Source organism: Anomaloglossus baeobatrachus, chromosome 3 (genome assembly GCF_048569485.1).
Source record: "Anomaloglossus baeobatrachus isolate aAnoBae1 chromosome 3, aAnoBae1.hap1, whole genome shotgun sequence".
NCBI classification, from domain to species: domain Eukaryota; kingdom Metazoa; phylum Chordata; class Amphibia; order Anura; family Aromobatidae; genus Anomaloglossus; species Anomaloglossus baeobatrachus.
In genome coordinates, this window is record NC_134355.1 from 530,989,490 (window position 1) to 531,006,252 (window position 16,763).

General features: G+C 46.7%; 1 protein-coding gene across 1 annotated transcript in view; it reads right to left on the reverse strand.

Moving 5' to 3' along the window:
• The window catches only part of SLC9A9 (solute carrier family 9 member A9), a 1,094,760-nt gene that overhangs the window by 706,382 nt on the left and 371,615 nt on the right, over window positions 1–16,763 (reverse strand). The window contains exon 7 of the mRNA XM_075340787.1: window positions 714–852. Coding sequence (XP_075196902.1) covers window positions 714–852 — 139 coding nt within the window. The remainder of the gene's footprint in view (window positions 1–713; window positions 853–16,763) is intronic.

Sequence of the window (16,763 nt, forward strand, 5' to 3'; positions counted from 1 at the left end):
CGCTCTGATCACTCAGCAGTGATGTCAGCAGTATGACATGTGATTTTTGTAGGCACTGAGTGGCTGGAGCAGTTAAATGGGTTGTCCACTTCTTGGCGAACCCCTTCTCATTCCCCTGTTTTGCCCCAGTAGAAATAAATAAGCCTATACTCACCTCCGGTGCGGCCGCAGCTCCAGCAATGCCTGAAGCATTGTTATTATGCAACAATGTTATGACACGTGGACCCCATGACCAATCAATGCCGGTTTCCTGCTCTTCGCCTTAAGGCATTTGAGCAGGAAGTCAGCGTAGTTCTCACATCCTGTTCAAATATCCAAAGGTGGGGACACAGACACTGGGCACTGATTGGTCATAGAGTTCATGTGTCAGTAAAATGTCATGTGAGCCCCGGGACATCTCTTGAACCGCGGCTGAACTGGAGTTGAGTTTAGGCTTTTTGATTTTTATAGGGCGAACAAGGGGAATGAGTAGGGGTTGTCCCTTTGACTTCTACCTATAAGCAAGGAACAAAAGTGCTGTTAGAGGTGAGAGAATAGCTGAGTACTGTTACTTTTAATAATTTTGAACAGTGGAAGCAGTGTTTTGCTTAAATGATAAATTGGAAAACCTCTTCAATTCAGTATGCCTACAGGGGCTGATCACACAGACCCTCCAAAAATGCAAATCAAAAACATACAAACATTGAGTACCTTGATCCATTATCAAAGGATATTAAAGCAGTGATGACAGCATATCCTGAGCCCATGGCAAAAGATCCAGCAAATATTCCCAGGAAATTGCCAACACATTGGAAAAAAGCGGCTGCATCAAAGGCATTTGGGTTCTCCTTTGGGCTGTAAATTGATATAGAGCTAAAAAAAAGCAACAAAAATAAGGTTAACTATTGTTGGATCATTCCATGTAAATACTGTAGTTCAATACAAGATTCACCTTAGCAATAAAATATCACTTGAATTGACATTGATCCACATTAATCACTATATTTACACAGTTTTTTGGCACATATATTAACAACTTGCACCAGAATTTCAAGCCATTTGTCAATACGGTTCAGTTTTTAAAAGGTAAATCAAAAAAGGTCACATATGTTGGAAAAAAAAATAATCCCATCTCTACTTTACATAGGCCAAGGTGTCAAAACAGTATCAGGATTTTAGTCTGTGTTAAAGTGAATGGCAGTGATTTATATTGTGACAGATTTATCGAGAAGGCAACGTAAAGTCATAAATCTGTCACAACATGTCAATAAAATAGTCAAGCTGTAATTTAGATATTGGCTAAATTATGCCACTTTTGATAAATGTGGGTCTAGAGAACATGTCGGAAGCAATCAGCCCAGGCTTTTAAAAATGGATATATCATTCTATATTTCCCGAAAACATATTTTTCAATCATCTGAAATTCTACTTAAAGAAAACACATCAGGATATAGCTATTTGTACTCAGAAATGTAAAATCCATCTCCCTTGACAGGAAAATGAAAAGATAGTTACTAGCACACGGATCACAAATGTCTATGGTAAGACAGTCATTGAGATGTATATCAAAACAAGTGCGCAATTTGTAACCTGTCGGTATAGGTGATATGTGTAAAGGCTGCCATTTCCCACGAGCTATGAATGGAAGACAGTTATGGAGAAAGCAAACAACCAACCACGGAGAATTGGGTTTGAAATAAGATCTAAAAGTACAATATGCTGTCAGTCAAAGTGCATGGAGAAAAAAAATAAGAAAAAACAGTTGGCATATAAATTATGGGAGAGGTTAAAGACGGCGTATAGCATTAACCCCTTCACCCCCGGCCACTAAAACACCCTAATGACCGGGCCATTTTTTGCAATTCTGACCAGTGTCACTTTGACAGGTTATAACTCTGGAACGCTTCAACGGATCCTGGCGATTCTGAGATTGTTTTTTCGTGACATATTGTACTTCATGTGAGTGGTAAATTTAGGCCGATATTTTTTGCGTTTATTTGTGAAAATTTAGGAAATTTTGCGAAAATTTTGAAAATTTCGCAATTTTCAAACTTTGAAAATTTATGCCCATAAATCTGAGAGATATGTCACACAAAATAGTTGCGAAATAACATTTCCCACTTGTCTACTTTACATCAGCACAATTTTCGAAACAATTTTTTTTTTCGTTAGGAAGTTAGCAGGGGTCAAAGGTCATCAGCAATTTCTCATTTTTCCAACAAAATTTACAAAATAATTTTTTTAGGGACCACATCACATTTGAAGTGACTTTGAGAGACCTAGGTGACAGAACATACCCAAAAGTGACCCCATTCTAAAAACTGCACCCCTCACACTGCTCAAAACCACATCCTAGAAGTTTATTAACCCTTTAGGTGCTTCACAGGAACCAAAGCAATGTGGAAGGAAAAAATGAAAATTTTACTTTTTAACACAAAAATGTTACTTTAGCCATAAAATTTTTATTTTTACAAGGGAGAAAAGAGAAAGTGCACCCTACAATTTATTGTGCATGTTCTCCTGAGTACGCTGATACCCCATATGTGGTAAAAATCAATTGTTTGGGCGCACTGCAGAGCACGGAACGGAAGGAGCGCCATTTGAATTTTTGAACGCAAAATTAGCTGCACTCATTAGCTGACGCCATGTCGGGTTTGGAGACCCCCTGAGGTGCCTAAACAATGGAGCTCCCCCACAAGTGACCCCATTTTGGAAACTAGAGCCCTCAAATAATTTTTCTAGATGTTTGGTGAGCACTTTGAACACCTGGGGGCTTCACAGAAGTTTATAGCGTTGAGCCGTGAAAAGAATTTTTTTTTTTTTTTACCACAAAACGGTTGCTTCAACTAGGTAGCTTTTTTTTTCACAAGGGTAACAGGAAAAAATGCACCATAAAATGTATTGTGCATTTTCTCCTGAGTACGCAGATACCTCATATGTGGTGGAAATCAAATGTTTGGACACACGGCAGTGCTCGGAAGGCAAGGAGCGCCATTTGAATTTTTGAATGCAAAATTAGCTGCACCTGTTAGCGGACGCCATGTCGGGTTTGAAGACCCCCTGAGGTGCCTAAACAATGGAGCTCCCCCACAAGTGACCCCATTTTGGAAACTAGAGCCCTCAAATAATTTTTCTAGATGTTTGGTGAGCACTTTGAACACCTGGGGGCTTCACAGAAGTTTATAGCGTTGAGCTGTGAAAAGAAACATTTTTTTTTTTTACCACAAAACGGTTTCTTCAACTAGGTAGCTTTTTTTTTCACAAGGCTATCGGGAAAAAATGCACCATAAAATGTATTGTGCATTTTCTCCTGAGTACGCAGATACCTCATTTGTGGTGGAAAGTAATTGTTTGGGCGCATGGCGGGGCTCAGAAGAGAAGGAGCGCAATTTGACAGCAAAGTTGGTTGGAATCATTAGCGGACGCCATGTCACGTTTGGAGACCCCCTATGGTGCCTAAACAGTGGAGCTCCCCCACAAGTGACACCATTTTGGAAACTAGAGCCCTCAAATAATTTTTCTAGATGTTTGGTGAGCACTTTGAACACCTGGGGGCTTCACAGAAGTTTATAACGTTGAGCTGTGAAAAGAAAAAAATTTTTTTTTTACCACAAAACGGTTGCTTCAACTAGGTAGCTTTTTTTTCACAAGGCTATCAGGAAAAAATGCACCATAAAACGTATTGTGCAATTTTTCCTGAGTACGTAGATACCTCACATGTGGTGGAAAGTAATTGTTTGGGCACATGGTGTGGCTCAGAAGAGAAGGAACGCCATTTGACTTTTCAAACGCACAGACGCAGTGCACTGATCGGCCGCTGCAGGATGCACGGTCGGATGCGATACAAAAAGCGTCGGGGATACGTATAAAAAAAAGTCACGCCAAAAATTGACCATGGATGCAGATATGTTATGTGCATCCCTGATCAGCGCTTGGCGGGATGCACGGACGGATGGGATACAAAAAGCGTTGCGGATACGGAAAAAAATCACGCCAAAAATTGAGCAGGGACGCAGATCCGTTATCTGCATCCCTGATCAGCGCTTGGCGGGACGCACGGACGGATGCGATACAAAAAGCGTCGGGGAAATGGAAAAAAATGTCCCGCCAAAAATTGAGCAGGGATGCAGATCCGTTATCTGCATCCCTGATCAGCGCTTGGCGGGACGCACGGACGGATGCCATACAAAAAGCGTCGGGGATACGAAAAAAAAAGTCCCGCCAAAAATTGAGCAGGGATGCAGATCCGTTATCTGCATCCCTGATCAGCGCTTGGCGGGACGCACGGACGGATGCCATACAAAAAGCGTTGGGGATACGGAAAAAAAAGTCCCGCCAAAAATTGAGCAGGGATGCAGATCCGTTATCTGCATCCCTGATCAGCGCTTGGCGGGACGCACGGACGGATGAGGTGGAAAAATGGACAGGGTACAGAAAAAAAAAAAAAGTTATACTCACAGTACCCAGAGGATCACTGACCAGAAGAGCTGCAGAGGAACAAAAAGGCAGTGAGATGGACAGCTTTACAGGAGCAGCAGGCAGATCAGCAGAATGCCCAGGAAGGACCCAGCGATGGAGGCAGATGTGATCGGGCCGGTGAAGACAGGTAAGAGGACGTCGGGGGAGAGCAGAGGGGGAGAGAGGGGGGGGAGCAGAGAGGAGAGGGGGGGTGAGAGCAGAGGGGGGGGTGAGAGCAGAGGGGGTGGGGGAGCAGAGGAGGAGACCGGAGAGGGAGCTGCAGAAGCAGAATAGAGATAATGGGGGAGGCAGTCAGATCGCGGGGGGGGCAGATCGGGATGTCGGGGGGGGAGCAGATCGGGATGTTGGGGGGGCAGATCGCAGGGGGGCACGGGCAGGGGCTATCACAGGAGCGCGCAGGGGCACCACGGGAGCGCGCACGGGCTGCAAGGTGAGCACAGTACTCACGTGCAGCAGGAGCGGTGACCTCGGCTACGGCGGTGGCAGCAGCAGCGGTGGCGTGGTACCACAAGTACCAGCCACTGCACGCTGCAGACATGTTGGGGGAGGGCTCGCAGGCCAGCACAGGCCTGGGGAGGGCGGCCACCGGCAGATCAGACCGCCCCACTGCACACTGATTGGAGCGATTGCGCGTCATAGCACGATCGCTCCAATCAGTGCTGCAGGGGCTGGGGGCGACATGTTTGAGGTCCACCTATGATATGCTGCGGCAGCTGCGGCATCTCATAGCTGGATCTCACAGTATCGCACTAATTCGGGCATTATTTTTGCCGAAATTAGTGCGAACGATGTGGTTGGCGGTTCAGATTTGAACAGCCAATCACATCGATCGTCGATAGGGGGTGGCGATGCCGCCCCCCCTGGGCTCAAGCAAAGGTCCCCTGCTGTAAGAAACAGCAGGGGACATCATTTGAAAGCCGTTGCTATGGCCACGGCAATCAAATGAAGTTTAGGCAGTAAAATGACGTCCTTGGTCGTTAAGTCACGTTAAAATAGGACGTAATTTTACTGCCCGCGGTCATGAAGGGGTTAATGTCGGATCGTCAAATGGATTCATCAATGGATTCCAACCTTATAAAAAAATATAAATATGTTTGCAGATAGCATGTTACGATTCGAGGTTTGGTTATGCCTCGAACTGGTCTGGTCCCGTCATTGATTCCCACATTGGGGTCGGTCAACTCTACAGCGCCACCTGGCCGTCGCTTGAGGCATCAGGTGGCTAGAGTTTTGTACCATCCTGAGCCTAAGTGCTCATGCAACCATACTAAGCATGTGCGTGATGTCATAGATGACAAGGCGGTCACTGCTTGGTCATCAGTGACATCAGTGATGAAGTGGCAGCTGCTGATTGGTCATCATGATGTCAAAAATGACGTGACAGCTCCAGTATGGTTACAGCCAACGCCATTACCACATGCCATGCGGCCTGGTCCGGGGTGGCGGCTATAAAAAGGTCTGTAGCTCTGCCCATCGGGGGCGCGAGCGTCATTATACATGCTGACAGCATCAGCTGTATTCCCGGCTTTCAGAGTGAGTGGGTTCCAGCGCCATTGTAGTCTGCAGTGCTTGTGGCAGACTTGTTTGTATGTTGGAGTGATTCTGAATTTAGGGCAGGCGCCGGTACCAAGTATTTGTATCTGGGTACAAGCTGTGTCTTGGCACGGTGAGGGTTTAGGGTCCTTCTGGACAAGACGTGCCCCCCTACGCACACGCCCCATCTGTAGTGGCAGACTTGTGTGTATGTGTGTGCCAGCTTTGGGTACCCAGTGACTCTAACTGGGTGACCTTCACGGTCTGACGTGCCCCTGTACGCATGTGACCGGCTCAGTGTTAATGTTCCAGGTTGCCAGTGACGCTAACTGGGTAGCCTTCAGTATTGCCTTCAATATCAAAGATTTTTAATTTTACTGCTACATATAATTAATGCTTAAAAGGTTCAGTACTTTGAAACATTACTAGTTTTGCGAATATAAAGATGCAGAATATTTTGTCATGACAATTTATTAACAATTCAAATAACTAAAACATGTCTAAACACTATTGCGCATTATAAACAGTTAAAGAGATTACGCTACAAAATGTCGTCCTCATTCCGTGATAACTCCTTTTTGCTTGCCTCTTGTACTCCTGCACCAGGTTATCTCTTACAATTGTCCAACAGTAATCTGCAAGCTTTGTTGGATTCCATTTTCCTTGATATTTTTTCTTCATTGTCGCAATGTCTTCGTGAAATTTTTCACAGTGCAGTTTCAAAAAACTAATCTAGATGCAAATGTAAAAATTTTGTCTTTAAGGACTTGTTACAGCCGAGATCCTTAAATGTTTTGATGAGATTTTCCACTGACTTTACATAGTTATCTGCTCTTGAGTTTCCCCAAAAATTAGTTACCGCTAATGCGAATGCTAACCATGCAGCATTTTGCTTGCCCTGCAACAACTGGAGAAACTCCTCATCTTGAAGAAGCTTGCTAATCTGAGATCCAAAAAGCCTCCTTCCTTTATCTTTTCTTCACTCAAACTTGGAAATTTATCAATAAGAAATTTGAATGCTTTTCCATTTTAATCCATTGCCTTTGCAAAGTTCTTCATTAGGCCCAACTTGATATGCAATGGTGGTAACTAGTGATAATTGGACCTGTGGATATTTAGGGTCGCCGAATGTGAACAGACTAGATAAAAAGTTGGGTTTGGGGAACTGAACTTGAACCTGGATAATGAACCCCATACAAGTCAATGGGGATGAGAAGTTCTGTGCTGTAAAGTGGTCCTAGTAAGGTCTAGGGGGCTGCAAAAGGAAGTTAAATGAGGGTAAGAGCAGGACAACACTGCAGTTCAGACTCTTTTCTGGGCCCGATCATTAAGCTTCATGAATATTCTCTGCTTCCCCAGTCCACCTTTTGTCCCACACTGCTGTCAGTGTTTCCCAGAGTCTTGCAGTCACCGCTCATGTTTTCTATCACAGCAGACTCTGTATGTAACAGAGCCAGGATCATTGTGGGACGTCATGGGGATTATATTGGATCTGTCAGGGTGTTTTGGGGGTTAATAAAGGGGTGACAGAAGTTGAGTATTTTTTATTTCAAATATATGATTTTTCTTTGTTTGTATTTATTTCTTTTGACTTACAGGTTAGTAATGAGGGGGGTCTAATAGACCCCTCCCCATTACTAAACTAGGGCTTGATGACAGCTTTGATTCCTGACAAATCACAGCTGTGATCAACCTCATATATTACCCGATTCCCACCACACCAGGGCAATCAGGATGAGCTTGATAAAGCTCCAGAATTGGTGCATCTCATGGATGTGTCACTTCTAGGGTGACTGCAGGCTAGTATTTTTAGGATGGAAGGGGCCAAATAACCTTGACTTTCCCACCCTAATACCAGCCCCCACCTGTCAGCTTTACCATGGCTGGATATAAAAAATGGGGGAAACTTTACGCCTTTTTTTTTAAGTTATGGGATCTAGTCTTAATAACTAGCTATGGTAAAGCAGTGCACTGGGGGTTGCAGTCATGGAATACTTGCTTTCAGCCATTAGGAACAACCCAGATATACATGGAATCAGGACCGCTAGCCGGGAGCATAAATGCGCGCTTTTGCCGACGATCTCCTTGTGTATCTATGTAACCCCCTTACATCTCTCCCATCTCTAATGGTGGAACTCAACCGCTTTAGCAGGTGGTCCAACTTTAAAACTAATTTTGATAAATCAGAGGCCCTAAATATCTCTTTGCCCCAAACAACAGTAAATACTATAAAATCAAACTTCCCCTTTAGATGACCACCCCACGGCAGTATTGGTTACTTAGGCATTAATATCCCATCCGATCTGACCAGGCTCTTTTCATTATCAAAGTTTTCTGTCAAAACTTGAAGGAGACTTAGCCTCATGGCAAAGAGGTACTCTTTCTTGGTTTGGTAGGATTGGCGCTCTCCGGATGACGGCTCTACCAAGATTGTTGTATTTGATACAGACGGTCCCGGTTTATGTTCTGGCAACCTATTGGGCAAGGATACAGCGCTTATTCAATCAATTTGTTTGGTCAAAGAAGCACGCCCGTCTCAGAAGAAGCGTCTTAACCATGACCGAGAACGCAGGCATAGTGGGGTTGCCCCTTTTGCAGGCGATATTACCTGGCGGCTACCCATGACAGAGTCTTGGATCTTTTGCATAGCTCTGGGTCCAAGCTTTGGGTTTGCCTGGCTCAGGATTTATTCCCCCTATCAGTGCCGACCCTGCCGTGGACTTGCCACTCCTCACCAAACATAAGGTTGAGATGTCATATAGCACTAAACAAACCTTGAAAATTGTACACTCTACACCACCACGCAACCGCTTGCTCCAGCCTGAAGGTCCCCTTATGCCTTTAACCGATAACCCAAATTTCTTACCGGGGGCATCTTCCAACAATTTTTTGGGTAGCACGAAACAGAACCCCTTGAGATTAAACCAGGTGGCCCCGGAGGGATCCCTCCTACCGCTCTTAGAGATTGTAGAAAATCGTAATTTTAAAATGTGGTTCCATTTTGAATATGCCCAACTCAAACACTTCATAACCTCACAAGACATTGTCCTGGCCCATCCCTTGCCCCAAACACCTTTTGAAAACCTCTGTCCCGCGCCCTCCGACACACGTCACGCAATATCAAAAGTGTACAAGCTTATAACAAGTGCGGCAGAGTCGTCTCTTCCTCGCTTCTGCGTAGCATGGGAGGCAGAGCTCAATCAGACGTTCCTTTGGAATCAGTGGGAGCGTTGTTTCTGCCTGACCCACAGGTCCGAGGTTGCCACCAGGATGCAAGAAACCAGCTATAAAATACTTTCTAGGTGGTACAGGGTCCCAGCATCCCTCCATGCGTGGTGCCCAGAAGTACCTAATACCTGTTGGCGTTGTGGAGCGCAGGGGGGCACCATGTCCCATATCTAGTGGTATTGCCTGAGCCTGGTGGTCTTTTGGAACAAAGTACTAGCAGCCATACAGGAGGTCACCGGGATCACAGTCCGTAGTCGCCCAGAGACAGTTTTATTGTACATCATTAATGTACCGGAAAAGGCCTACAAAAAATCCCTCTTGGGCCACCTTCTTCAGACGGCTAAGACAGTGATTCCACGGCGTTGGAAGGACCCTGTCCCCCCTACATTGGATGAGTGGGTAATGGAAGTGAATGTGATTCACCGCATGGAAATGGTGATGGCCCAGTCGCGTGGACAGACGGTAGAGACGACCACTAAATGATTTCAGTGGGAATCATTCCTGTCTGGTAAGAAATTTCTTGAACTAATTTAATCTCCGGAAATTAGGTACTTTGGCACTATCCCCCTCAGACAACATACTTCACTTTCCGATAAGTCTTGGTCCAACGGACCTCTTTATCTCTATTTCCTTTTCTCTCTCTCTGACTTATTCTCCCCTCTCTCCTACATGTCTTGACAGCCACTCTCCTCAACCTCTCCTTTTTTGTTTTTTATATATATACTACCCATGTATCAATCATCTGCATACTACTACGAAGTCTGCGAGGGTGTTGTATCACATAGACTTTTGATTCGCATCACTTGTTATAACATGGATCTATGTTCTCTTAATGTATTCTTTTTTCAAAAATTCAATAAAACTTTAAATTGGAAAAAAGAAATGCACCAAAATGTTGGTGCACATTTTTGGCACAAAGTGGGGTAAACTAAAGCCTGCTTTACACGTTGCAATTAGTTGTACAATCGCATTTGCGATGTGACACGCCCAGGTTGCATACGGGATCTTATGAGATTGCACGTAGGTCGTTCATTTCCTGTCACACGAGCGTTAGTAGTCTATGTTAAATTGATCAATTTTGTGTGCGATCCTTTAGATCATGTGTTCTGTGACGTATGCATTGGGCACCTTTTTTTTTTTTTATTTATTGACTTGACAAGCGTGTGTAATGTGTAGGGATGCGTTTTTACTATGTCATCTGCCATTCAGCTCTGCTACATGGCCGCTGACAGCAGACACAGACAGCCATGTAGCAGAGCTGAATGGCAGATGACAGCAGACACAGACAGAGCCGCACTATCAGAATGAACTCGGGTGAACTTCACCCGACTTCATTGTCATGCTGCGGCTCTGTCTGTGTCGCGTCCTGATTAGCGGTCACCTGTGAAGGGCTCACCGGTGACCGCTAAACTCCTGAGTAACTGAATTGAGCAGCCCTCTCTCATACTCACCGATCCCCGATCACCGGCGCTGCACGGCATTCACACTGCTCCGGCAGCTTTTACGGTTTTGAAAAAGCCGGCCGCCCATTAAACAGTCTCCTATTCCCTGCTTTCCCCGCCCACCGGCGCCTATGATTGGTTACAGTGAGACACGCCCCCACACTGAGTGACAGGTGTCACACTGCACCCAATCACAGCAGCCGGTGGGCGTGTCTATACTGTACAGTGAAATAAATAATTAAATAATTTAAAAAAACGGCGTGCGGTCCCCCCAATTTTAAAACCAGCCAGATAAAGCCATACGGCTGAAGGCTGGTATTCTCAGGATGGGGAGCTCCATGTTATGGGAAGCCCCCCAGCCTAACAATATCAGTCAGCAGCCGCCCAGAATTGCCGCATACATTAGATGCGACAGTTCTGGGACTGTACCCGGCTCTTCCCGATTTGCCCTGGTGCGTTGGAAAATCGGGGTAATAAGGAGTTATTGGCAGCCCATAACTGCCACAAAATCCTAGATTAATCATGTCAGGCGTCTATGAGACACCTTAGATGATTAATCTGTAAATTACAGTAAATAAACACACAAACCCGAAAAAATCCTTTATTAGAAATAAAAAACACAAACATATACCCTGGTTAACCACTTAAATCAGCCCAAAAAAGCCCTCCATGTCCGGCAGAATCCAGGATGGTCCAGCGTCGCTTCCAGCGCTGCTGCATGGAGGTGACCGGAGCTGCAGCAGACACAGCCGCTCCTGTCACCTCCACACAGCAACTGAAGACAGCCGCGCGATCGGCTGAGCTGTCACTGAGGTTACCCGCTGTCACTGGATACAGCGGTGGCCGCGGGTAACCTCAGTGACAGCTCAGCTGATCGCGCTACTCACCGCCGCTCCTCTCACCTCCACGCAGCAACTGAGGTGAGTAGCGCGATCAGCTGAGCTGTCACTGAGGTTACCCACGGCCACCGCTGGATCCAGTGACAGCGGGTGACCTCAGTGACAGCTCAGCTGATCGCGCGGCTGTCTTCAGTTGCTGTGTGGAGATGACAGGAGCGGCGGTGTCTTCTGCAGCTCCGGTCACCTCCATGCAGCAGCGCTGGAAGCGACGCTGGAGCATCCTGGATTCCGCCGGACATGGAGGGCTTTTTTGGGCTGATTAAAGTGGTTAACCAGGGTATATGTTTGTGTTTTTTATTTCTAATAAAGGATTTTTTCGGGTGTGTGTGTGTTTATTTACTGTAATTTACAGATTAATCATGGAAGGTGTCTCATAGATGCCTGACATGATTAATCTAGGAGTTATTGGCAGCTATGGGCTGCCAATAACTCCTTATTACCCCGATTTGCCAACGCACCAGGGAAAATCGGGAAGAGCCGGGTACAGTCCCAGAACTGTCACATCTAATGTATGCGGCAATTCTGGGCGGCTGTTGGCTGATATTGTTAGGCTGGGGGGCTCCCCATAACGTGGAGCTCCCCATCCTGAGAATACCAGCCTTCAGCCGTATGGCTTTATCTGGCTGGTTTTAAAGTTGGGGGGGACCGCACGCCGTTATTTTAAATAATTTAATTATTTATTTCACTACACAGTATAGACACGCCCACCGGCTGCTGTGATTGGGTGCAGTGTGACACCTGTCACTCAGTGTGGGGGCGTGTCTCACTGTAACCAATCATAGGCGCCGGTGGGCGGGGAAAGCAGGGAATACGAGATTGTTTAATGGGCGGCCGGCTTTTTCAAAACAGTAAAAGCCGCCGGAGCAGTGTGAATACCGTGCAGCGCCGGGGATCGGGGATCGGTGAGTATGAGAGAGGGGGATAGACTGACATGGACAGAGAGTGAGGGACAGAGATAGTGACCGACTGACAGAGATTAGTGAATGACAGACATTGTGAGGCGCTTCAGAACGCAGCTTTTCAGCTGCCTCTGAAGCGGACCTTTTCTAAGCTGCGGTGCAAAGCGCACACCTGCGCACATAGCCTCAGACACCAAAATCGTATGAGGGATGTCACACGTTACAATTGACTAGGTTCGTGCAACAAAACGCTCAATTCTAGACAAAGATACGATGTGTTTGCGATCAACGGTTTTGCGCTCAATCCTGATCGCACGTAGATGTCACACGCAGATATCTGTCACGCTCCCCGGGTCCCCTGCCCTGCTCCCCGGCTCACCTGCCACGCTCCCCGGCTTCTCTGCTCCTCTCCCCGGTCTCCAGCCTCCATTGCCCGCTGTCTCCAGGCGTCCCGGTCCCCGCTCCCGGCGCCCGTCGGCTACACAGCGCCAGCCCGGCTCTCCTGCTTCTTCCTCACCGCTCCCTGCCTTGGCTTCTGGCACCCGGGCCGCGCGCATGCGCATTAGGGCGCGCGCGCGGTCATTGACCCTTTCTTAAAGGGCCAGCGTCCACTGACAGGAAATTAAGCACACAGGTACAGGGTATAAAAGGATTTAGTGTCCAAGTGGGCGGGGCCTGTTCTTCATGTTTCCCAAGCTAGGAGTCAGGTCTCCTTGTGTTTCTGTGAGATACTCACCTCTCTCTCTTCTAGAGCCGATCCTGCCTCGCCATCCGGTCCTGCCGAATCCCGAACCCCGAACGCTGCCTATCTGCCATCCTGACAGTCCGTTCCATCTCTGATCCCTGCGGTGACCCGTCCTCTCGCTCCATCAGTTCCGGACTCCGCCTGACAACATCTCGGCTTCCGAACCTGAGCTCCGTCACCCGGACTACCATCAGTGACTCCGTGGTCCCAGGGACTTCTCCATTCTACCCTTGTGCACGGACTGTCCTGCTACCTGTAGTGCTCCAGCTACCGGACCCCTTACCATCATCAAGGAGTTCGGCCCAGTGGATCCACCTCCTGGGTCTGCCCGTCCACCTGGCCCTAACAATACCTCACAAACGATGTCAGATGTGCGTCACTTACAACTTGACCCCAACGACGGATTGTGAGATATATTGAAGCGTGTATAGCAGGCTTTAGACTAGTCAGTCTAAAGATGTCCCACTTACCAAATAGCAAAAGCAATTATGATAACTGACACATTTTATGTCTGTCTGTATGTATTGTCTAAGCAGGGTTAGTATCAAGGCTGTTATAGAAGTTTTGGACATCTAAAGGTCCCGTTATACGCAACGACATCGCTAACGAGATGTTGTTGAGGTCATGGAATGCGTGTCGCACATCCGGCCTCGTTAGCGACGTTGTTGTGTGTGACACGTACGAGCGACCACTAACGATGTAAAATACTCAACAAATCGTTGATTGTTGACATGTCGTCCATTTACCAAATGTCGTTGCTTGTGCAGGACACAGGTTTTTCATTGTTCCTGAGACAGCACACATTGCTACGTGTGACACCCCAGAAACGACGAACAAAACCGTACCTTCATCCCCTGGCAACGAGGTGGGCGTGACTTCCATGCGGCTGTTCTCCGCCCTCCGCTTCAATTGGACGCCTGCCGTGTGACGTCGCTGTGACGCCGCACGAACTGCCCCCTTAGAAAAGGGGCTGTTCGCCGGCCACAGCGACGTCACTAGGAAGGTAAGTACGTGTAACGGGTACTAGCGATATTGTGCGCCACGGGCAGCGATTTGCCTGTGACGCACAAACAACGGGGGCGGGTGCTTTCACGAGCGACATTGTAAATGCATGCGACCTGCGTCCCCAGCACAATCTATGAAGATTGTGCATAATCCATGCGCACGTTGCGTTTGAGAGTGCAGCGATTTGGATGCCAATATTTTGTTCCAAATCGCTGCATTCTAAAAAGTAACATGTCAAATATTCTGTGCGCTTTGGATGCAGCTCCTGCTCTGTCTATAGGAGAGGCTGCATCCAGAGCGCATGAAATCAGCTTTTTTTCTCCAGAAACACTGCATCCATTATACAGTGTTTCTGCAGCGATTTGAAGCGCACATGTGCTGTCAAATCCCTGCAGAAATTTCTGCAGGAACAAGACGCAACGTGCGCACATAGCCTAAAACTAGCACATTTTGACTTTGTCAGAAATCCTGACCAATGAATGAACATATGAACTTTGCCTAAAAATCACAAAAAAAGTCAAATTCAAATTTTGTGAGGAGGTGGTTTAAGAAGAGAGAGACTGGAATGTATGGTAAGAAGTGCCAAATTTAGCAAACATCATTCAAAACTTTAGAAAACTTGGGGCAAACAGCAGAAAATCAGACACAAGGAAAAGTGACCTTAAATTATTGGAGAATATACTGTATATTATTATTGTCTTAATCAGGCCACTCTTTTTAAGAATCTTTGATGATTTTATTATTTTTTTTTTTTATGACACTTTCCATGCAATAAAAATACTGAAATTTAGCTGCTCTCTACACTGACCTCAAAATAGTCTGATCATTTTTTAAAACTCATCTCAATATCATCACAGGCAGCCTTACACCGAAAGCTTGTACCTCTGTTTTAAAGATACTGTAACATAAAGGCCCCGTCACACTAAGCAACATCGCTAGCAACATCGCTGCTAACGAACAACTTTTGTGACGTTGCTAGCGATGTTGCTGTGTGTGACATCCAGCAACAACCTGGCCCCTGCTGTGAGGTCGTTGGTTGTTGCTGAATGTCCTGGGCCATTTTTTAGTTGTTGCTGTCCCGCTGTGAAGCACAGATCGCTGTGTGTGACAGCGAGACAGCAACAACTAAATGTGCAGGCAGCAGGAGCCGGCTTCTGCGGAGGCTGGTAACCAATGTAAACATCGGGTAACCAAGAAGCCCTGTCCTTGGTTACCCAATATTTACCTTTGTTACCAGCCTCAGCCACTCTCACTGTCAGTGCCGGCTCCTGCTCTGTGCAGATGTAGCTGCAGGACACATCGGGTTTATTAACCTGATGTGTGCTGTAGCTAGGAGAGCAAGGAGCCAGCGCTAAGCGGTGTGCGCTGCTCCCTGCTCTGTGCACATTTAGCTGCAGCACACATCGGGTAATTAACCCCATGTGTGCTGTAACTAGGAGAGCAGGGAGCCAGCGCTAAGCGGTGTGCGCTGCTCCCTGCTCTCTGCACATGTAGCTGCAGCACACATCGGGTAATTAACCCGATGTGTGCTGTACTAGGAGAGCAGGGAGCCAGCGCTAAGCGGTGTGCGCTGCTCCCTGCACATGTAGCTGCGTGCGCTGGTAACCAAGGTAAATATCGGGTTGGTTACCCGATATTTACCTTAGTTACCAAGCGCAGCATCTTCCACGCGGCGCTGGGGGCTGGTCACTGGTTGCTGGTGAGCTCACCAGCAACTTGTGTAGCCACGCTCCAGCGATCCCTGCCAGGTCAGGTTGCTGGTGGGATCGCTGGAGCGTCGCAGTGTCACATCTCACCAGCAACCTCCTAGCAACTTACCAGCGATCCCTATCGTTGTTGGGATCGCTGGTAAGTTGTTTAGTGTGACTGGACCTTAAGATCGCACTATTCACACAAGGTAATCAGCACAGTAGTTTCTGGGACCATGAGGCTGATGTTTGACCAACACTGAAGCTTTTATGATTAAAGTACATTCGAATGATCAATTCATTTCAATTTTGAAACATTTTATTTTACAGGATAACCACCTTATTAGCAGATGAAGCAAGATAGCATACTACTACATGTATAGAAAGTAGAATACAATACTTACTATCCAGAAACAAAAAAAAATTAGAAAACTGGTTTCAGTATGTCATTTTAAAGGGAACCGGTCACCAGATTTTTCACTATTAAACTAAGTGTCCCCTTCTGCAGCCCCTGGGCTGCATTCTATGACGGTGCACCTTGGCCCTGACTCCCATTACAGACCCCAAAAATGACTTTATAAAACATGACCTCCACGTATGCTAATTACCTCTGTGGCTCAGATGGGAGTGCTCATTTTCTGCTCCTGTCTCCCCTCCTGCCGCTGTTCGCTGTCCTCCTTTCTTGATTGACGTGATGATGCCTCCGTCATCATTCTCATTGCATTTTCATATCTCGTGCCTGTGCAGTTATGTCGGCTCGTGCAGGCATAGTTTGCTCTGCTGTATCGCGGGCAGAGCAGAAAACATAGCTGCCCTTGTGCGCGCTGGTGAACTAAATGCACAGGCGCGAGATTATGATCGGGTAC